The sequence below is a fragment of the Oxyura jamaicensis genome, chromosome 3, assembly GCF_011077185.1.
Source record: "Oxyura jamaicensis isolate SHBP4307 breed ruddy duck chromosome 3, BPBGC_Ojam_1.0, whole genome shotgun sequence".
NCBI lineage: Eukaryota > Metazoa > Chordata > Aves > Anseriformes > Anatidae > Oxyura > Oxyura jamaicensis.
In genome coordinates, this window is record NC_048895.1 from 51,564,043 (window position 1) to 51,586,303 (window position 22,261).

The 22,261-nt window shown below is 38.8% G+C and overlaps 1 protein-coding gene across 7 annotated transcripts in view; it reads left to right on the top strand.

Moving 5' to 3' along the window:
* Positions 1 to 22,261, top strand: part of MTHFD1L (methylenetetrahydrofolate dehydrogenase (NADP+ dependent) 1 like) — a 147,615-nt gene that overhangs the window by 19,986 nt on the left and 105,368 nt on the right. For 5 of the 7 annotated variants that reach the window (XM_035321071.1, XM_035321072.1, XM_035321073.1 and 2 more), the window contains 8 exons: positions 1,955 to 2,034; positions 2,744 to 2,841; positions 6,892 to 7,065; positions 16,318 to 16,454; positions 17,685 to 17,731; positions 18,859 to 18,966; positions 19,870 to 19,944; positions 21,385 to 21,487. In XM_035321071.1, the coding sequence (XP_035176962.1) occupies positions 1,955 to 2,034; positions 2,744 to 2,841; positions 6,892 to 7,065; positions 16,318 to 16,454; positions 17,685 to 17,731; positions 18,859 to 18,966; positions 19,870 to 19,944; positions 21,385 to 21,487 (822 nt within the window). Of the gene's footprint in view, positions 1 to 1,954; positions 2,035 to 2,743; positions 2,842 to 6,891; positions 7,066 to 16,317; positions 16,455 to 17,080; positions 17,213 to 17,684; positions 17,733 to 18,858; positions 18,967 to 19,869; positions 19,945 to 21,384; positions 21,488 to 22,261 lie in introns of those variants that run through there. The other 2 variants (XR_004749252.1, XM_035321076.1) reach the window with 2 other exon arrangements.

The window sequence follows — 22,261 nt, forward strand, 5'->3', positions numbered from 1 at the left end:
TTGGGATCATTTGTAAGCTCAAGCCAATGTGGTTTAAGTAAGTAAGCAAGTGGGGAATGTGACCGTTTTACCACATTATCTCCATTCTAAACCCATCCAACCATCTGCATGCCCATGTGCTACAAGCAGGTGGGCCTTCATCAGGATGGGGCAGAGGAGGGAACAGTGTCTGCAGTCCATCTGATTTTCTGACCAAAATCCAAAACAGAGAGCACTGTTCCAGCTCCCATCTGGAAAAATGCATCCCTAGTGCACCATTGCAATCTTGTGATTGTCCTGTTCCTCATGGGTGCATGACATTTATCTCTGGCTTCACCTTCACCCCTGTAAAAGCCTGGTTAGTTGTCTGTGTGGTGAGCGTGTAGTGTAGGCAGGCTGAGACAAGCTCTTCATTGAAGGGGAACATCTAATTCCAATATATATTTACAAGCATGCTAGCTCTGCCCTGATAAAGAAATCACATTAAGCCAAATAATATAAAAAGTTGAAATGTTTGTGCAAAGCACAGCTGTCTGAAAGGGGATTTTAAACTTCATTCTCCCTACTTCATTTCTCTCTCTGGCAGCTGTCCCAGCGTGGTCTCAAAGCAGCAATACTCAGCTTATGACTGTGATGGGCGCTTCCAGTAAAACTCCTGTGCTCAAGTTGAAAACTGAATGCTTCCAGAAGAGATATATGTATATACATATATTGTGTTTTATATATTGTGCCTTTGGCTCTGCTGGTGATGGGCACGAGCTCTGGAGCTGGTGCTGGGGCCGGTGCTGCGCTGCCTCCTCCGCGTGCTCCTGCCTGTGGCACTGGGCCCAGCCTGAAGCTCCGGAGCCCTGCTGCCACCATGGGGGGCCTACAGCTGGCAGTGGTGGCTCTGCGAGGTGACGAGGGTGTTTCGTGATGGCAACGGCCAGAGCGAGCAGAGAGAGAGAGCTTGGCTAGGTCAGGGTTTGCACTCCAGCTCCCCTCTAAGAGAAACACTAACGCTGTCATTGTGCAGTTATTTTTTATTATGTTTACGTCTACGCCCTTTGCCATGGGACGAGGGCCTTGCAATGCCCACAGAGATAAGGATGTGAATTTTGTTCTGGGGAAACTGCATCTAGATAAAAGCCCATAGGCAACAGCAGAAGAACAAGCCAAAAGGAGGATTATGAGGAAATGTCAAAATAATATGTTTAGTTAGGGTTGCTAATGTATGATTGTTTCTAGTGGCAACATATCATATAATAATCCTGTCTCTAAAGTTGGAATCAATCTAGATTGTACAGGCTCTTCAGAATATCTGCTTTTAATGGCACATTCACGAAGACAACTTCTGCTGTTCAAGATTTTTTTCATATTCTGATTCCAAGTTGCAAATCCCATTGTGTAATAACCTTGTGTAGTATTTTGTGATCATTTCATTGTTCTCTCTCACTGTCATGGGACTGTGAAAAAGAAGACTGTCTTTACCATGCTCACTTAGGTGTTTTGTTAAAAATATGCTTAGCTTTTCAAATCCTTGTGCCTGTCAGGCTTTTCTTTTTCTTTTTTTCATCCTCCCCCCCCCCAAGCAATTATTTGGATCCTGGAATTGAGGGAGGTTTAGGTTGGATATTAGGAAAAACTTCTCTACTGAAGGGGTTGTTAGGCATTGGAATGGGTTGCCCAGGGAAGTGGTTGAGTCACCATCCCTGGAGGTCTTTAAAAGACGTTTTGATGTAGAGCTTAGGGATATGGTTTAGTGGAGGACTTGTTACTTAGGTCACAGGTTGGACTGGTTGGATCTTGAAGGTCTCTTCCAACCTAGATGATTCTGTGATTTCAGTTCAAGTATTAAAGAAGCCTCCTATTTTGGCAGTGACAGTGTTACCTTTCAAGTCAGCATTCAGAATTACTTTGTTTGGGGGTAGCTTTCAAATGCACTTGCTCCCACTTGCAAAAGCCTCATGATTTGTTTGTGCAATTTTCTCTGCAGAGAAACACAGCTATGGTCAGCAAAACAGTCATGCTGCTGAAAACGCGGTTTGTTCTCTCGCAGTAGCAATGCGAATGCAGGTTAGTGTAACCTCAAACGCTGCACATTTCTTGCTTTCCCTGTGAGTAGTAGAAACCACTTCCAGAACTTAAACTTCCTAATTTCTGTTTTGTTCTATGGAAAATCCTACCTATCTTCAGTTTTAATAGCAACTTGTAATCAGTTAAGGTAAGCCATGCCCGTTGTGTTTAAAGATGAATCAAAAGTCAAACTTTTTACAATTCTTATAACGGTTGTAAAGCTTGCTAGAAGCACTTTTATCAATAGACTAATGTTATTTTTTCTTACAAGGCAATGAAGCTTACTTGTACTTTCACAGATTTTTGTGGTTTGATGGGTGGAGGATCCAAAAATTTGTTGTTTCATGTGGAAGCAGCATGAGGTTGTCAGTGAGCAATTAATATCTTCCATTCTTTTTAGGGTGTGAGAGAATAACAGTAATTCTCAATCTTAGCAGAATAAAATATCCAGGCACCTAATTAGAGATCTTTTTCAGCCATTTAAGTGTTTAATGTTATGGCTCTGAAATCTGTATAAACAATAGCATGCTCATAGTGCAGCAGTTGTTTTTTCTTACATCCTGAAATCAAGAGATGGAACAACTTTTTAGCTTGTTTTTTGTTGGCCTTTGTCATAAAAGTTATTTCAACACACTCTCAAGATTGCTTCAAATTAGTGTTCAGCATTTATGATGCAACTGGTGTATGCTGTTTTCTTGGTTAAAAACAGAACGTGGTAAAAAACACAGAGCGATGGATCCAGTCCCAGCAGTTCAGGAATTGGGACCTCCGCTGCTTGACGCTTCAACCTCTCTCACCAGTGCCCAGGTAATAAACATTTGATCTTTTGCTTTTGTTGGTTTGTTTTCTTTTTAAGAAAGCCATCCTTTTTTTTTTTTTTTTTTTTTAGCCAAGTGTTAAACGTGGCAATGAACCAAAAATGATCCCAAGCCTATTTTTTAATCTGCTTACGTGGTCTACATGTAGTGCCTTTTGTTGTATGCGTTCTTGTGACCATGCCATTTTGATTCTTCAAATTTTTATGATGTGCATTGGTGCCAAGCTTTATTTTTGAAGACCTAAAACTGGAAGGTTTCACTGCAGGAAGGGAGGTGAAGCTGTATGGAACATCAACAGAAATACCAAGTATAAGAAGTTCCTAGAACAGGAAGCCCCTAAAGGAGGAGAGTGTTTATGGATCTTGTTAAGGCCCAGTGATTTTAATAGCTTTAGATGCTGTTTCTTCTTCCCTCAGCAGAAGTATTTTCTTCTGTGTTAGACTTTTAAATTTATGTATAGGCATGAAGAGCAGGAAACACATTTATTCACGTAACTCTTTTCCATCAGTTTCTCTCATTTCCCACTACCTCCCAAGGCCCCTGTCAGGGTTTTTGGTCTGTCTTAGTGGGGTTGCTGATATCTCCAAAGTTTTGGGCAGCCTAAGCTCTTGGCTGTGCTGAAGTGCTTTTCTCACCCGTTGGTTGTGGTGGGTGGCAAAGAGGGGAACCGGGGGCTTGAAGGAAGGTCCTGCCATGGAGGAAGGCTGTGAATTTTCTGTGCATGTATTTGCTTGCCTGCTTCTGAATCCCATTGCTGTGTTTTCAAAAAGCTGTAGGGAAATGTTGCTCTTAAGCACTTTAATTCACTTTTCACTGTCTCTTACAACAGTTTAATGGGAATGGAGGCAACATGTAATTTCAGAGATGCCAAGAGAATGAGTTTTCTGTCTCATTCTGTTCTGAGAATGAGTTTTGTGTCTCATTTTCTGTTCTATGCAGGGGTACGAGAGGGAAGAAATTGTTGAGCTTTCCCTGGGCCAGCAAGTAACACTCCTAGAGTTAAAACTTTAAAAATCTGTCCTTGAATTGCTAAACGGTAGATTAAAGCATGTGTTGTCATGAGCATGATGGTGGAAAACAAACCTCCAAAAGCATTCCCCACCCTCTCTATGGGATTGTGTATTTAGTACATATGTATTTATATATTTAATATATAATGCTATGCAGTATAACTGGTAGTAGGACTTCCATTTACTTGATTACTCTATAACTTTTTCTTTTTTTTTCTTTTGAAGTGTAAAATAAGTCATTAGGTGGAAGGTATCCTGCAATAAAATAGAATCTTAGAATAGTGCACAGTGTTGTCTGGAAGCAGATGGAGTTTTCATTGAAAATGAGGCAAAACTGCTTAAGCACTAAAAGTAAAAACATCTGCTTTTTGATTTCAGTAAGATCTGGGTGTTAATTGAAATATTTCCAAAGGTTCTGGAAATGAATGGGGGATTTTCTTACAAATACACAATAAGAAAATTCCATGACAGGCTGAGTAGATGTAGAGCCTTCCCTGCGTCTTTTAAATCTTCTTGCATTTCATGAATTATGACTTACTGCTGGCAATAATACATTTTTGCTTAACAAATTTCATTTGTGCAGAAAAACCACTGTTGCACATTTGCAATTTAATATTGAATAATATAACTTACTGAGTAATTCTGGGATTTCCAAAATATAGAGTATTTTGTCAAACTAAAAGAACTAGCTGCAAATGTAGACTTCTAAAGGTTAGTTATAACCAAATCTTTAATTTCCTGTGTTTCAGAAAATAGGTTTTATCTGGAAAAATATACTAGACAGAAATGTTTTGTATGTGTTGTTTAGCCAGAGTAGTTAAGGTATAAACGTCACTTCTGGAATTATGTGTTTTATCACCTTATTGCATGTGTCAGTGTGCAATCTATCCTTAAGGGCTTTCTAAGTTATTAGAAATTTACTTGCTTTGAAGGTTCTTAAGGGAACCTCTAATGAGGAAATGACAACAGCAGTGGTTTTACAAAGGGAGAGCTGTCGGCATCCACTGCCAATTTTAATTGACTCCTAAAAATACCTTTAATTTATTTATCTGGAAATTATTTACCTTTTAATGTAATTACAAATGTGCAGTTATGTCAGTTTTGCTCCTTCCTTTTTTTTTTTTTTTTTTTTTTGTGGTCGTGGTGCCTGCAGGGTGGAAAAAAACTAATTGTTTCTTCCAGAACTCAGGGAGGTGTTTGTGGTGGGAGAGATGAAGGAAATGGGAAGGGCTGAGGTTGCTGCAGAGAATATTGATAGACTGTCCTGAGATTTCAAGTAGCAGCTTCAGTCTTGGTAGAGAATGATTTATTTAGTAGGAAGAAAATGAGGGGGGCGAAAAAAGCAGATTAACTTTCTGTCACGTGAGTCTACATTCTTCTCCCTTTGCTGAATATGTCAATTGCTTTAATGAGAGAATAGGTGACCCTACATATTTTCTTTCCCTTACACCTTCAAGGGACCACACTGCCATCACCTTACCAATGTTTTCCTGGGGCTGAAGTTGTTTTTATAGACAGAGTTTTGAAGACAACTTTAAAAGTTCTTTGTCATTTGATGTTTGTAAGCCACTGCATCTTGTGTTCTTGATACATTTTTACAGTTAATTGTGCGTGAAGAAATGCATAAGAAAGCCAAAGGTGTATCCTTCTATGGAGAGGGGATGCAGTCAGTACGTCTTTGGAAGTAATCAGATTCCAGATGAGTACATGCAACAAAACAGTCTGCAGCCCAGCCATCAAGCCCTGTGGGTGATTTCTGGGGTTCACTTAGCTGCAGGGTGTAAAAGGGGGGTATTAGAGACATAATTGAATAGTTCCAGGTTAGGATATCTTCAAAGAAATGCATGCAATTAAGCTTGCACAAATTGATCGTTTGCTGGTGGATGCAGAACAGCTGAAGTCCATGCTTGGAGCTGAGATTTGGCAGTAGTTCTGTGTTAATCTGTGGATATTTGAGGTCTTGAAGACTGTTTGAAGGTTCAGGGCATTAGCTTTGATGCCATTGCCAGATTAGATCTTAAAAATATTGTAATCAGCCAAAACTGCAGGAAGGAATTTAGCCTGGATAGGCTGAAAGTAATTAATCTCTTGGCAGTTTTTTTTTTTTTTAGGCAGTTTTTGTGGTGGTGTGAGCAATTCAAAGCTGAGGGACTCCTCACATCTTGTGTGTCTGACCCTGGACACTACTGCTGCAGGACCTCGCAGCTGCTCAAAGCTTATGGGGGCTTCAGGGACAACTGGGTCAAGCTCACAAAAGAAAAATCCATATAGGGGTATTAAATCTAAAGAGTTCAGGTGGTCTAGGTCAGAAACTGTGGATGCATCATGTCTTCCAGCCCACAGCCACCTCCCCTCAGGCAGTTCTTGCTCCGTGCTTGTTCTCTTGTGTAGGCTGCCACTTGCAGTCCTTGCAGGAAGCTGTTATAAGCTCAGTGGCCAGAGCCCTGTGCATTAAACTCCTGCTATGTGGCCATTTTCAATTTAGCTGTGGTTTAGAAGCATGTGAATTGATCTTCTAGTGCCTGGTTTCCCCTGGCTCACTCAGGGGAGTAGCAAGGCTTAGCTCGTTCGGTGGTACCCTCTGATGAAAGGCGCTACATGCACAAGTATCAAGTTTAGCTAATGTGTTTATGTGACTCTTGGCCAAGGAAAGTATGCACTTTTTAGTAAAGTGTATGTGCTGAAGTGTACGGAGAGGGAGGGGAAGAAAAACAAAAACAGAAACATCCGTTCCAGTGGGATGTGCTGGAACATCCAGCAGACATGTCTCTAGCTTGATATGAAAGCATTACGTAGTATTTGGAGTCTGATTAAACAAGAGCTCTGTGAAATTATAACAACCAACAAACAGTGCAAGTGATTTTTCATTATTAGCTAATATTTAGGTTTGATTAATCAAATACAAGAGAGGATTGAAAAACTGATTACAATAAACCCCATTGTTGGAGTATTTGCTGTTGTTTTGTGTTCTGTTGTCGACCACCTAAGCTGAGAGAAATCTCCTGGCTTCTATTTGTTTTCTTTTCCAGTGATATTGAGATTTCCCGAGCGCAGAGTCCAAAAGCTGTCAATGTACTTGCCAAGGAGATAGGATTGCTTACAGATGAAATTGAAATCTATGGCCAAACCAAAGCCAAAGTACGTTTGTCCCTGCTGGAAAGGTTAAGGGATCAACCAGATGGAAAATATGTTCTAGTTGCTGGGTAAGAATGCATGGTAATGTGATTAATGCACACCCTTTCTACTCATATTAATATAAACATGCAGCTTACATCTTTTTGATATACTGCACAAGTAAGAACCCTGAGTGTTTGGGGCTGTATGTTTCTCCGTTCTGAAATTTTCATTATATTTTTTAAAGTAACACAACCTTTCTTTCAAACTGTTATTATGGAGGTAAAGTATGTTCTGTAAAGGTAGGGTGTTCTACGCTTAAATCCTTTCTGTTTTATAGTGTTTTTCTTATTGTTTTATCAGAATTTTAAATATTTTATTAGAATATTTAAGTCTGTGTCTGTTGTGGCTGTTTATAAACAAACTGTAACAGAAGCTGCATGCTAATCTGCTGATATTAACAATAAATACTTTTTTATTGAAGAACAGATTACATAGTTAAATAAGCCATGTTTTTTCTCTGAAATGTAGACATGTCGCCAGGCAGGCTTATCCTGCTCTCCGTTCCCACGATCACAACAAATGCTATGCTCAACAGGGTTTACGTGCAGCTTTTCTGAAGAGCTATTTTGTCTGCATTCAGTGCACATTTTTCCATTCACCTGGTTTGCTAAGTGGAGATTTCTAATTGTGAACAAATGTGATGGTTCTCATTAATGTTTAACTTGCAATGTGTTCTTTATGTTCTGAATTAATCTATATGGGTGCTTCCTTGTAACTAAAACCAGTCAGGTTTAAAACATAGCCTTAGGCTGATCCAGAAGGAGAAAGCTGTTTTTAACTGTCTTGATCTACCAATTCCTCAGTCAGATAGCATCTGGAAACTGCTTGCTTTAGCGTCTTCTTGTGGGCACCACTTGGATTTCTGGCCTTATCTGAGGTGGAGCCGTTGTAGACTGAGAGACCTGATGTTATGCGGTTGAGGCCGATGAGTTGTGAAACTGCCTTCAAAGCCATGCTGTAGAATTGCAATGTATAAAGATGTTCCTGGAGGACTTTGGAGCAATTGTTTAAAAGAAGGGAATAATAGCTGATTGAGCCTGGTTTCCTTTGGTAGAGGTTTATGCTGTGTTTTTGGTTTTGCTCGTAGAATGAAAAGCAGATTCAGCACCTGACTGAGTTTGATGAAGGAATCTGCCACCATGTACTTTCAGGCTCGTGTTGTCAACTGCATCAGCTAGGCAGTATGCTGTAGGCTGTGCCAAGCTTCTCTAGCAGCAGTCTCACAGAAATCGGAAAATATTTGGAGATGGAAGATAGCGTGCTGCAAGATTCCATTTAGGTGGATTTTAGTGGTCAGACTATGCACGAGTTCTTAAGCATCTTCATTCTTTTTGTCCCCTAGTCTTGTCTTTCAGGTAAGGTATGTCAGGAAGGTATGTCTGTGCCTTGTTGACACATAGACAGAAAAGTATATATGGGCAGAAAAGCATATAAAGGGCAGAATTTCCACTAGTTGGATAAAAAACTGGGAACAAGAAGAAAATTGTATTCATAAGTTTATATGGTTTGTATAAAGACTCAACTGCATTTCATAAACAAATGGCTGCTTTTGGTGCCTATGTAACTTGATTATGTAATATGTTGCTATTTGCAGCCTCTCTGAAGTCATTGCATCACGTAATGAGTACAAAACCGCATCTGTTGCATGAGGTGGTTAGTAAGGAGTGCTTGGGCAAGGTGGCTGTAATAGTGGGAACTTTCTCTTCTGGGAGAGTGCAACTTTTGACTTTGAAATATTGTACATATCAGATATATGACTTGTGTTCATGTATTCTCAGCTGTTCGCATTTTTTGAACTGACTGTAGCAGACAATGGTTTTCACAAAGCTACGGAGCTGTAGCTGGTGAGGGAATGTTTAGTACCATGAAGACTGAATACCATTCAAGTGTGGAAATCAGAGAGCAAAATAATACCTTCAGTTGCCCTCTTCATCCACTCCCTACTAAGGCAAGGATGAGTTACCCTACGATCTGGATTATTATGTTGGCTTACAATAACCATAGATATTTAGACACTCTTAGAAAGCTGCAGCGTATAGGTCTTCAGAGTAAGTTTTCAGGGCTTCATAAGCATGTATCTTAAACGTTTCCTTTAGTTCTAGGTATTTGGTCTGATGGAAATATTAACTATGTACGATGCCAACTTTTCATAAGCAAAGGCAGCGAAAAGTGGATGTGTGTATTCAGCAAGCCGGAGAATCTCCCTCTTCCGTCCACAATGCAGCCAGAGACATTTGTGCCTGTAATTCCACAATAGGGCTTAAATGTTTCATGATGTTTAGGAGCTATGAATATTTGGTGCAAATGCTCTTCTAGTTTATTCCCGATGTGTTAGAGCCCAGAACTGTTAGTCTGGATAGCAACCAAGATGTACCTTTTTCATTTCTAAGGATAGCTAAATGCTATGCTTAGTGCTATCTAAACCTTAGATGCTTAACTTAATGCTTACTTTTTACAAGTAATTAATTTACGTTAATGCAATGCTTATCCTAAGCTCACGTTCTAAAATGTTGCTACAAATTTGAAAGTTTTATGTGCACTTTCTGAATGCACACAATTAAATGCAATACATGCTTTGAATGCTGAAAAATTACAGTTTGATTAACAGATCACATTACCCAAGAAGTCATCTAGATGAAGACATCGTTTCTTTGTAAATTCCATTTGCCTCCAAATGGAGAGCATTTTTTCATTCTATTTTTTTCTTGTGTATGTGTGATTTGTTATAGGGCTTGTGTTACGACACCTTGGGGTCAGACCCATGAGTTATCGTGGAGTAATTAGTTCTTCTCCATCAACTGCCTGTAACCAGGCTTTCAGTACACTAAAACAAAGTATGTTGCAGGATATGTTAAGTGAAACTGCCTCTCCTTTTCTGCATGCTGAGAATATGAACATCAACAAAGCCTATATGAGATAGTAGCCGAGTTTAGTGCCCAGGGTAACTGGATCATGTGTTCAAGCTTGTAGACAGTGTACCGGTAATCACTATATGAAATGTATGCTTCTTTTTAAGCAAAATGCATGTTGGGTTTTGAATGCTAGAAAGTTTAAAATCAGGACATTTTTCCCCTAACATTATTAGTTTTTGGCTTTTTTTGACAAACTACTTTTTTGGTAAGATAAAACTGTGTGGAAATAAATACTAGCTCAATATTTGTTCAAGCTGTATGATGGTAAATATCTTAGGAACAGAATTTTCAGATTTGGAATTCATTTACTTCAGATGGGTTGGATTGTATTTCTGTTCACTATATTTCTTGGCCCATAGGTGCTTAAAAAAAAAAGTAGACCAAAAAAAGGAAGACTAAATGGGAAAAAAACCATTGTGTTGATTTGACAGTCCAAAGTAAAGTCATGGCTGAGATTGTCATGCATTTGTCAAATTGTTGCATAGGTGCTGATGGGGATTATCTTGTATTTAGCAATTATTGGGAGTTTGTGGTTATGGATTCTTCAGTTGTTGCTGGCTTTGTTCAGTCATTGTAGCTTAACGGCAGTCACTGTACTTTCATATCTGGAAGCTCCAATCCCGTTTTAAGGGGATTGTAATCTATTGTAATCTTCAATGTAGTAATCTAACCTCAATGAAGTGACAGGAGTTGCAACACTTCTATGCTCAGAAATAAATCTCTGACAGTTGTAATCTTGGGTGAGAGATGTGAGACTCATTTATGAGAACTCTCTTGCCCACCACCTCAATAGCAAGGCTTCTTCACAGGTTACCATGTGCATCGTGGTAATGGTGAATTCATTAAAATCTTTGAAACAGCTGGTATGGATGAGTTGAGGATAGGGAACTGGAAGAGCAGAATTGTCACATATCTAGTAGAGTTCTTGCTGGAGTCGGAATGGCTGTGGTAACTGTGAGGAGGTTACAGCTGGTGCAGTGTATCATCTCACTGTTTGTTTATTTTCCCTTTGTCAGACCTCATGTAGCTTTCCCACAGAAATAGCTCCGCTGTAAGCTAATGTGATGTATAACAAACAAACAAGAAGTCTGCATGTTCTTATCTTTGTTTTGATATACATAAGGGGAGAAGGCTTTCCAGTGTTATGGAAAACTTGCTTTGCCAAGGAGCTGGTGACCACTTGGTAGGTGGCAAAATTAGTTTTAAGAAGGGAAATGATTGTGGGATTTTAGTGTTTAGACTGAAAACGTATTAAAAAAATGTGAAGAATGCAGATGTATAAGAAAGTCTCTTGAAATTCATTTAAAATTTTACTCTATTTTTTTTCATAGATTTGCATGAGGTCAAAACATAGCATTGCATATCTATCTAAAAATGCACAACTGAACTAAAATTAGCCATCGGCAGTTGTAATTTTACAGTCATGTGAGGTAGTGACCTAAGTTCCAAGTGTGTAGGCTCAGTAGTATAGCCAGCAAAAACATGTAAATGTCCACAAAACAGTTTAAATGGTTTATTTTATTTTTAAAATCTGATCAAAGTAGGCCAGGTACAAAAGGGAAAATATTTAAAGTAAACTTTCTAGGGAAATAATTGGAATAAAAATCTGTTTTAATCTCAGGGTATTTTTCTAACCAATATTTAAAACTGAGGTTCAGGTATCTATTGAAAATATTAAATAATTCTAGAGCTCTCCATGTTTGGCCCCTAGGCTCCAGCCTGCTGCTGAACCTTTCAGAATCAAAGGTGTCCTAAGAGGATGTTTCATATAAGAGAAGCTGAGGATAAGTATGTGAATTGTCTAGAGCAATCTGGCTTCACTGAATAATGTGATTTGCAGGAGTCCACATTTGTTAATTCTGTGAGATGGAAAGAGTCTAAGAAGTCAGGTGCCTGTTTTTTACTTCCAAGGGAGTTTTGCCCATTGCTACCTGCTGCAATGGACAAGAGTTCTTGTGAGCATGGCATCCAAGTGCTGCAGATCATTTCTGGAAGTCTGGTTGCTGGTTGTCTTCCCCCATTACACCTGCCTTTAGACATTTTGAACCTTTACATATTTGTCTGAGAAAGTGTACTTGCAGGAGAACTACAGATCACAGGGTTTCTCAGAGGGGAAGAAAACCTCTTAAAATGAACAAACCCATCTGAGGTTTGTTTTACATAGTCATATTAGAACCAGCTAGCCAGGTTAGCAGAGCATTTTAGTAATGTGGCTTTTGATTGCGTGTATCTTCTGGGACGGGTAGACACAATTCCTCATACAACAACCAACCTGCTTTTTGGCTACCATTGAAGTACTTGCCTATTTCTGCTTTCCTTTCCTATACTGAACAGTAGATCACATCTTTGATTTTACTTTTTTTTCCACAAAAGTCATAAAGTCCCTGTGCCTCTATGCATGCCCCATCAGTCAAGTGCCATGCTTTGAGTGGCACTTGAATAAATAAGCTAGCAATGGTGTCTCTGAATTATGTCAAATGAGAACTCATGCATCTGATATGTAAACACACCAGTAACCACTAACAGGAAACACTGTGCAAATACAAGTTGTTCTGTTAGCAGTGTAGGGGTTGCGTGCACTGAGTTTTTGGGTTTTGAGGAAGTCTTTCACTAGTAAGTTTTAGAAAACAGTTATAGCACTTATACGTGTCTGTTTCATAGCAAATAGGTTTCTGTTTGTTTGTTTTATATCTAGTAGCTGAAAGTGTTGTCATCTTGTTAAACCTTTGAGTGCAGTAATGCCTGTACTATACTAATAATGACTTGAAGAGGTTTTGGACTACTGGAGTTAGAGTAGGAGCCAAGGAGGCAAGACTGGTAGTGAATGTGAGTGAATCTGGCTGGGATGCTCTGAAAGAACCGTCTTTCCAGAAAAGCAAGGATCCTGGAACAAAACAGAGATGCCAGAAATAGCAGTGGGGAAAATGGAAGCTGGCAGTTTAGCAAGAGTAAAACAGGGAGGTCTGGCTGTGGTAACACTGTAGAGATTACAGAGTATCTGTTCTTGTAGGCATTACAAACACGGAAGTGAAAGAAATGAAGTAGCATTTTGTGTTCCTGCAGTAGATCAGAAGGAACTAAGAAGGCATGGTACTGATAAAAAGAAGATAGGGACCAAACCTACTTTTTAGAGTAGATAAAGTAGGTTCTTCTCAGCATCTGCTCTAAATCTCCCAGCATTTGTATCTATCTGCATAAGTACTTTGTGAAATTCTGAGTGAGAAAATATAACTGCTGCAGGAAAGGCTTGCAGGGAGAGCTGAGAACAAATGCAACTAGTACTTGTAGGGTCCAGGTGTCCCGAAATGCAATAACCAACAGTTCTCTGCACAAAGCATTTGCCCAACCAATAAGGTCTGATGTTGTTTTTCTGAATTCAAGTTTAAATAACAAAAACACAAGCAAAAAAACTGGTTATAGCAAAATATCTTGAATCAAATCATCATATGAGAAGATAAACATGGAGAGGCTTTTGTTTCAGACTGACAGTTTTGATAGATTAAGGATATGGGCATAGGAGCAAGTTACTAGGACGTATGACAGCTTTAGCTTTTTTAATTGTTAGCTTGTAAACGTAAGACAGTTTCCACCTTTCATTGAGAGAGAAATGGTTATATTTTTGCAGTGTAATGGCATTGAGATAAGCAACACATGAGAGAGGATGGTTTTCAGAGGGAGAAATGAGGTTAGCCATATAAACCTGTAAAACAGTTTATTTTTTCTGCACGTAGGTGAGGAATTTGGCTATGCTAAAACTGGGCATGTCAGGATGAAGAGATGATGATATGGTTCACTCAAGCTAGTGATCTTAGGGCTTAGTCTTTTAATATTTGTAATGACCTCAGGGCAACAGATTAGACATCACTGCTGAAATTTTGATGATGGTGCAAAGCTGGGAAGTGTACTGATATGGAGAAGAACCTCAGCTGTTAAGCAGATTTTGCAGAATAACCTTGATGACCAGCACATAAGAAGTAAGGAAAATAGTATTAATGCAGTGCAAGGCAGGGCATTTTGGAACTGAACAAGAATTTCTGCAATAGGGTCATGGCAGAGAGAATGGCACAGCATTTGGGGGGGGGGGGGGGGGGAGAATATTTTTATTGGCATGTGTTGTGGACTTTATCTCCCTGTGTGCTTGATAGGAATCATGTATGAGAAAGTGCATTCCCTTTTTCAGTTAAAGGAGTGTAGTTCTAGGAAAGCTGGATGACTGTCTAGAGAGTGAGCTACTGACTGTGCTTTAGGCTCTGATTGTTGCCAAGCATCATGTTATACATGTGGGGGAAAATGGCTGAAAACAAGTGCCCAAATTAAGTAATCCACATACTACATGGTCATATGAGAGTAGTTCAAAGCTATCAATAGACAAAGTACTATTTCTGTATATTCTCAGTTAAGGAAATCTCTTATAGATGTACTAAATCCCATTATTTTACTGGAACTTGAGTTAAAACATTACATTTCTGAATAGGAAATTTATTTCCTAAAACAATATAGAATCTTAATTAGGCTTGCCTGTTGTTGCCCATATTATTTCAGATACGTCTAACAAAGGCTTCTTTGCTTCTTTTTTATTAAACAAACAAGCAAACAAAAACAAATCAGGATCCAATTATGTAAAAGATAGATTTGTGGCACGTTGATGTTTGTTATGTGTTTATATTTTATGGGGCAAAGAAAGGCGTATGTCAATTTCTGAACTAACTGAACTAGCATCTCCTTGCAATTTTATTAGTGTTTTTATGCTATTTGAATTGTGACCTAAGGATAGCAGTGCCTTGCAGAAGTTGTTAGCTGGTGAAAGAAGTGTTTCTAATTAGCGGGAGATGTCTTAGCTCAGATTTCATAGAGGTAATAGGATAAGGGTTCCTCTTTTACTAGGATTCATGTGCGTTCTTGCATCTGCTTGGGATTGAAGATTACTTTTTAATGTTAGCTTCACTAAGGTACTTTCTGCTTTGCTGGTAGTAGAGACAAAGATGTCAAAAACTACACCTTGCTTAAAAGCAAAAGTTCGAGACTTACTTGTGAGTGGTGTCAGTGGACTGGGGCTTTCTTCTGCCAGTCAGAGGGGGAAGTGTTGTGTCTCAAATGAAGAGTTGGAATGCATTTTGGAGAACGAGATGTGTTCATATGCTGAGGGGGAGGAAAAAAAAAAAAGAGCTAGCCCCCTCCCCACCCCCCCGCACCCCTATTTTTAACATGGATCATAAACAAATGTGATGGCCTTGAAATCAGGGAGGACATCATTTAACCTAAGGTGTCTTTCATTCACAGAGCCTTTTACATATTAAGATGACTGTGCCTGTAGAGACCAAGCTGTTGTTAAAGAAGTCCTGTGCTTATGCTGAGGGAGCAGCACTCCCTGAGCTGCATTTCTCAGATGCAATTCAACATTGCTCAGAAAACTGAGGGATAAGTTGAGAGTTTTTGGTTGGTTGGTTTGCGTGTTTATTTCTAACTGTCCAACATACGTTATTCTTCTCCCAACCCATAAAAGTATTCCCTCCTTTGTCTATTGTGTGGGGCTGGAGATGGGGAAGGGGCTGATTAAGTTTTCCACTTTGCCAAGTCAACCATCATTGTCCCTTCGTTAAAGGGACAAGGACAGAGTCGTTGACTGGAGGTTAGTGTCTCTGATTTGAGATTGGATGTCTTTCTAAAATACTATCCTGGCTTCTTTGTAGCATGAGATTTTGGAGGTGTTGTATAGCAGGACAGACTGTGATTGTAATTGTCCCTCATCACCCTTAAATTAGCAAAAGTATCAAGAAACTTAAGTGCTAAATAAATCATATTTAGTTGAATATAGTGACTTTTGTGACCTGTATTATTTAAAAAACTGTTTTTTTTTGTCATTGTGGAGTGTTATGATAACATGGCAGTTAGAGAGGTATAGTTAACCTCTACAAACAAAAGTGTTGGTTGTCTAATTTAAAATATGCTATTATTTCATTCGTTGTTTCAGTAGTGGGAATAAAATATCTCCTGCATTGCCACAGAGAAGTATTAATACGTGCTCAGAGTATCTTGATGGATGGTTTGTTAATGAAACTGGTGAGACTGTTGTGCTGTAATGAAAATGTCTAAATTCAATTTATTCTTTTCAGAACTTTTGCCAAAATAATCTTCTCTTTTCCTGCTATCATAGTAAATTGCTTAAATAGAAGACACATGTATATTAGCATTCCAGCTTGAGCTAGGGGATAACACTGTGGCAGTATTTTTGTGGAGATAAAGTAATCTTATTGAAATTTGTTGTACAAATATTCTTCATTGAAATCAAAAGCTGTAAGTCCTGATATCCTCAGCCAGGCTGACATCAGCAAAGAATTTGATTAATCTTTTTTCTTGTTTTGCTAGAATAACCCCTACACCCTTAGGAGAGGGGAAGAGCACAGTCACAATTGGCCTTGTTCAAGCTCTTACTGCACACCTTAACATTAACTCCTTTGCTTGTCTGAGACAGCCTTCCCAAGGACCTACTTTTGGAGTTAAAGGTACGTATGAGTTGCAAACTGTATGATCAGTTCCAGATTACAGAGTACTGCATTCTTTAAATGTCTTATTTACTTCACTAGCACAGTGGATTGTCTGAATAGGAGCATATAGTATTTTTACTAGGAAACTTATAAAGGTTTCTCTCACACATCATCTCATGCAATGTTCATGTCTGTGTTCATGTAATTATGTGTATTAACAATGCAGATAAAGGCCAAACATAATGAAAGGCCTGGGAATTAATTAGCCAGGAGGCGTTTTGCGTGAGTACAAACCTTTCCAGCCACACCTCTGCTTGGAGACACTACACAGATGTCTCTAAATGTTACCATTTCATCCTGCCTTGAGGAGTCCTAAATCCACCTGCATTGATACAAAATATCTAATCCAAGGAAGTTGGCTGTCCTGTGTGTGGGTCAGCTGTGCCTGCATCATACGTTTAGCTAGGTCTCAACCTCATCTTTCTGTTCTTTTGAGTTGTCCCTCACGTCCCAGGCTGCTGCATTTTTGCCTAGAAAGGCCTAAGGGCCAAGTAAGAGGCAGCCAGAGTTCAACAGAGTTCAAGCTTCTCTTCGACACTGACAGGAAGTAATACAATCTCTTTTTTTTTTTTGCCATTTCTCAGCTGAGATTGGTGCCTAACTGGGCAAACACTCCCCATCTGCTCTACTTTGCTTTGCTGAAGTTTAAGTTAACAAGTTTGATTTCAGCTGGAAGGCTCCTGGTGCTTGGTGCTTCTCAGCCAAGACTGGTGCATGTGAGTGCTTTAATTCCCTCCGCTCAACTGTTGTATAGGCTACAGCAAAATTCTTTGCTTGTACCCTGGGAGGCGGTGGGGAAGGAGCGCTCAGGCAAGGGTGTGAAGGTTTCATGCAGAAGTAGTGCTTGCTCATTACTGCTGCGTCTTTCCACCCAACTGCTGCATGTGCATGATGGTGTCCTAAATCTAGACAAGAACAGAGGGTTACCCTTATCTAGCTAAAGTCTGGGCCAGCCATTATGTGTAGACTTTCCTTTCAGTTCAAGAATTCTAATTTTATTGCCTGCTGAAAAAAGCCACCAAGGTTTAAGGAAATCCTGTTTATTTGGGTGCATCATCAATTCCCTAATAAAATTCAAAATACTGAGGAATGTATCATCAAAGCTATATGTTTAACTTTGTGTGTTTAAGGTATTGTTTTTCCCAAAACTGACGCGAATCTGATGTGACTGTATGCTTTCTTGTGCAGGTGGAGCCGCCGGTGGTGGTTATGCTCAAGTGATTCCCATGGAGGAGGTGAGACAACAATGGGGGCAGCAAATCCTTGTCCCACTGGGAGTCAGGCTCTTCTCTGTGGTGCCCAGAGCCAGGGCACGAGGCAATGGGCACAAGCTGAAGCACAGGAGGTTCCCTCTGAGCATCAGGAAGCACTTCTATGCTGTGCTGGTAAATGAGCACTCGCACGGGTTGCCCAGGGAAGTTGAGGAGTCTCCTTCCTTGGAGATCTTCAAAAGCTGCCTGGACATGGTGCTTGGCAAGTGGCTATAGGTATCCCTGCTTGAATAGAAGGGTTGGACAAGGTGACCTCCAGAGGTTCCTGCCAATCCAACCAGTCTGTAGCTCACTGAAAAGAGTCCAATTTAGAGCTCTGCAAAATCACTGCACAGTCCAATCTGGTGAAGTGCCCTGGTGAAAGTACACACAGCTGGTCCCAACAGAGCAGTCATGCAGTGTTTGGATGCTGTTTGCACTTGAGTACCATCACAGCAAGGGCCGGTGTCAGCTGTTGTTAGTGCTTCTCAGCTGTCAGTACTACAGTGCAGTTAAAACTGACCTTTCACCTCCTTGTGTCAGATATATATATATATATATATAAAACCACCTTATATAACTCTAATCTAATTTAAATGGCTGATTTCAGATTTTTCCACAAAGCTTTGCTGGACAAACTTTGTATTAACAAAGTTCGTGCCTGATCTGGTACTTACTACCTGTTCTATTAGGGCTTGCAGAAAGCTGGCATGAACCCATAAAGCCAGCAAGCACTGTGTGCACTGGAGGATTTGGCAGTAATCTGCACATCTGATCCATGTCAAATTTACACTGCTGGTAATAAATTGATTTAGTATTAATCATGTGGAACTGTAGCCCTGGGCTTTCCATTCTTGGGTCATTTAGCAAAGAATAAAGACATTTGTGGCTTTGTTTGACTAAGCTGAGAGTAGTTTACTACTAGTGAAAGCAAGTCCTTCGTATAGCTCCATACATTCTCAACCCATAATATTTCCTCTACAATGATAGGTGACTAATTTGAGCTGCAATCTCAAGGAGATGGCAGTGTTTTTTTCTGCTAAAATGTTTGAGATTAAAAGATTGTGTTAAAGGCACTTTATAAAAAAAGTTCTGTTGTTTTCACTGTCTAGTTCAATCTTCATTTGACTGGAGATATTCATGCTATAACAGCTGCAAATAACTTGCTGGCTGCTGCTATTGATGCTAGGATCTTGCATGAGAGCACTCAATCTGATAAGGTGAGAATTACTTTCTAATATCCACATTAAATGTTGTTATTTTTGTTTTGTATTTTGCTTATTTTTCAATAAATTGCATTTCAAAGTAAAGTAAGTTGAATATCTTATGTTTTCACCTTGTGAATGGAAACAACTGCTGAAGCCATGCTGTGAAATGATGCTTACAGAATATATTTTTCTGGCAAATATCTGTCATAAAATAGTCTTTAAGATAAGCATCTTATACCCAGAAGCTTGTCAAACATTTCCTACTTTACTAAGTAGGCTAATAAAATATATTTCCTCTCTCTTCAAATCTTACTCTTTTTAATGATTTGTATAGTCCTTTATGAAGTTAGAAGTTACGCTTCTGATACATAGTTGGGTATGATGTACCTGAAGAAGAAGTGTGTGTGTGGGGGGGGAGAACTAAATCCTCTTCTCTCTAACAAGTCTTTTGTGAACTTAATACAAATGCTAACCTGAGTATTTAAAGAGGAGAGTTGAAGAAAAGAACCTCCTCTTTTCAGCTACGTTGTTAAAACTGAGTGGGGTTGTCTTGTCCCCTTTGGTGCAACACAAATGTGCGTTTAGGCTGATTTGCAAATGACAGTTACAGTTTGAGTAATATGGCCCTTGGTTAAAGCTTTAAAGGATTCCCAGTTTCATAAGTAATCCATAACATTTCTATGGAGACTTAGAAACACAGTAATTTGGGTAATTGCATTTAGGCTACTAAATCATAGGCATTGTTTAAAAATTTACCATCTTCTAAGAACTGTTTTTTCAATGTCTAACCAGAAGTCTACTGCTTATATGGTTGGGAAATTCTTACTGAAATAAATCTAAATAAAAGAAAAACAGGAGCTTTTTACTTTAAAAACTTTTTTTTTTGTTAACTTTGCTCGTGTGTTTTTTTTCTAGGCTTTGTATAATAGACTGGTTCCAGTAGTTAATGGTGTGAGAGGATTTTCTCCTATTCAGTTTGCCCGTCTGAGAGTAAGTTGTTAATGTGAACTCTCCCCAGTTACAGCATTTCTTCATAAAATATTATCTTATGCAACTTTTTGAAAATTATTTGACGTATGGGGCCAAGTTTCTATAAACCTCCCACATGAGTTTATCAAGTCCAGGATCTTTCTAAAAGCATCCTACTTGAAGAAATAGGATCTGTGTCTCATATTATTTTCATAACTAGCATTTTTGCTATTTTCTCCTGAAATAAACCAATATTTTTTTTTCAAATGGTGTGTCTCTCATGATGAAATATTGAAGTCAGAGTTTTAAAATACTTTTCCTATTATGGTAAAGTCACATTTGAAAGATCAGATTCTTTGGTGTTACAGTATTTTCTGGTTTCAAAAGTTTATTGTAACACATTCTGCTGGGGTTTTATTGATGTCTATTTGATAGCCTCCTTCATTGGAGGGACAGAAGTATATTTCTGTGCATAGTATGCTTTTGCATCCCGTCTTGCTTCCTGAATGCTTCCAGAAGAACTTCTATACAATTCATGTAAGAAGAATGTATCTGGATTTGAGGCTTCCACTCAGATAGATAAATAACTTGAGAGCAACACAGTCCACTAGTGTTGGGAGAGGAGAATATGGACACCTTATACATGAACATTAAGAACAGCTTCCATCTTCTATTTCCATTTCCAAGTTTGTTGTTGGCTTTGGAGTCCTGGCTAGTGTTGTTTCAGAGGCATTGGGTGGCAATGGGAAGCTGCCAAGTGCATACACAGGTGCACTTGGAACTGAGGAAGGGGAGAGGGAGAAAGGACAGAAGTAATACCAGCTTCTGGTTTTAAAAAATACTTCTGTGCTGCTTGATTAATTCACTGAGGAATGCTTTCTAGTGCCAGAGAAAATTCAGATTTTTTTGAAGACTGCAGTTCTTAAACACAATTTTCTGATCCAGCTTTATGTAGATTCACCAGGAAAAAAAAAAAAGTTTGGTGTTGCTAAAATAATGAACCTGCAAAAGCCAAGAGATGTTGTCTTATTCATTATGGGTGATAGCCTATTCAAGTGGATTTTTTTCATTTCATTTGAAGTTGAATCGCACAAGACAACACGTGGATGGGTCTTTCAAAGATTTTCACAAACAAGAGCAAGCAGTTAATTATCTTTTTATTAGCAAGTGATCAGGTTAAATTTTTTCTTTGGTTTACGTTAAGTTTCTTCTGTATAAGAAAGGGCTCTCATTTAATTGCCTGTAAGTATTGCTCCTTTTTAATTTCATTCCTCCATCAAAAATGCCTCTGTTTTAGTTACAGGTGCCTTCCTATGTGCTTTTCTTTTAATAGTTTCAGTTCTGAATTGCTTGTTTCCCAAATGCTTGTGTAAGGTGGGTGTGGAAAACCAGAACAGCTATACCATTTGAAGCAAAATAGCTGTTTTATTGCTCTTTTTTAAAAAACTTTTTTCCCTGTAGAGGCTGGGAATAAACAAGACTGATCCTGGGACATTAACAGAAGAGGAGATCAGTAAATTTGTGCGTCTTGATATTGACCCATCTACCATAACGTGGCAAAGAGGTATATAATCAGAAAGCTGCACTTCATCTTGTCTATCATAAATTATTTCCTAACTTGCTTCAATTTACCTGAATCAGAGCTGTGTCTGCTCTCTGACTCTTAAGAATAACCCATTTGCAAGAGAGAAAGTTGGGTACATAACAGGTTTGGAAGTAGTATATAGCTCTAAATTTAGTTAAATATCTACAGTAACTCAAGAGACTTTGCTAATATTCTGAAGGATAGATTAGTGTGTGATGGTTCAAGTCCCTTGTCTCTCTCCCATTAGATTAATATATCTTAAAACATACTAAACTGCCTTTTCTGTGCATTTTTGCAAGTTTTTAATCTTTCTTTTCTTAACTTTCTTATGGTTTTTGATTTGTTTGTTTTTAATATTTATTATGTTTGATTTTGGTCCCTGTTCCTCCCCAGTTCAGCAGTCTGGGTTGCTCAGAGACTAAATAGACCTCAGGGATTATATATGATACTGTATGTGTGCTTATATATCCTATTTTTAAGGTGTCATGAGTTGTTTGCTTTGTTAGTATCATATCTTTTACCTCTTCTTCCTGTTTCAACTATGTGTGCCAAACAAGCCAGTGTCCACTTTCATGCTCTCAGGCAACTCCCCTCTGCGTTTTCCAGTTCTACTACTGGATTAAATTTGTGTTGACTTTAATATCTATATTTTTATTTTTTAAACAAATAAACTGTGTCAAGTTTTATACTAAATGGTACTAGATTTTATTTTTTCTCCGAGTTCTTAAGCACTTATATTATTAGATCAAAATT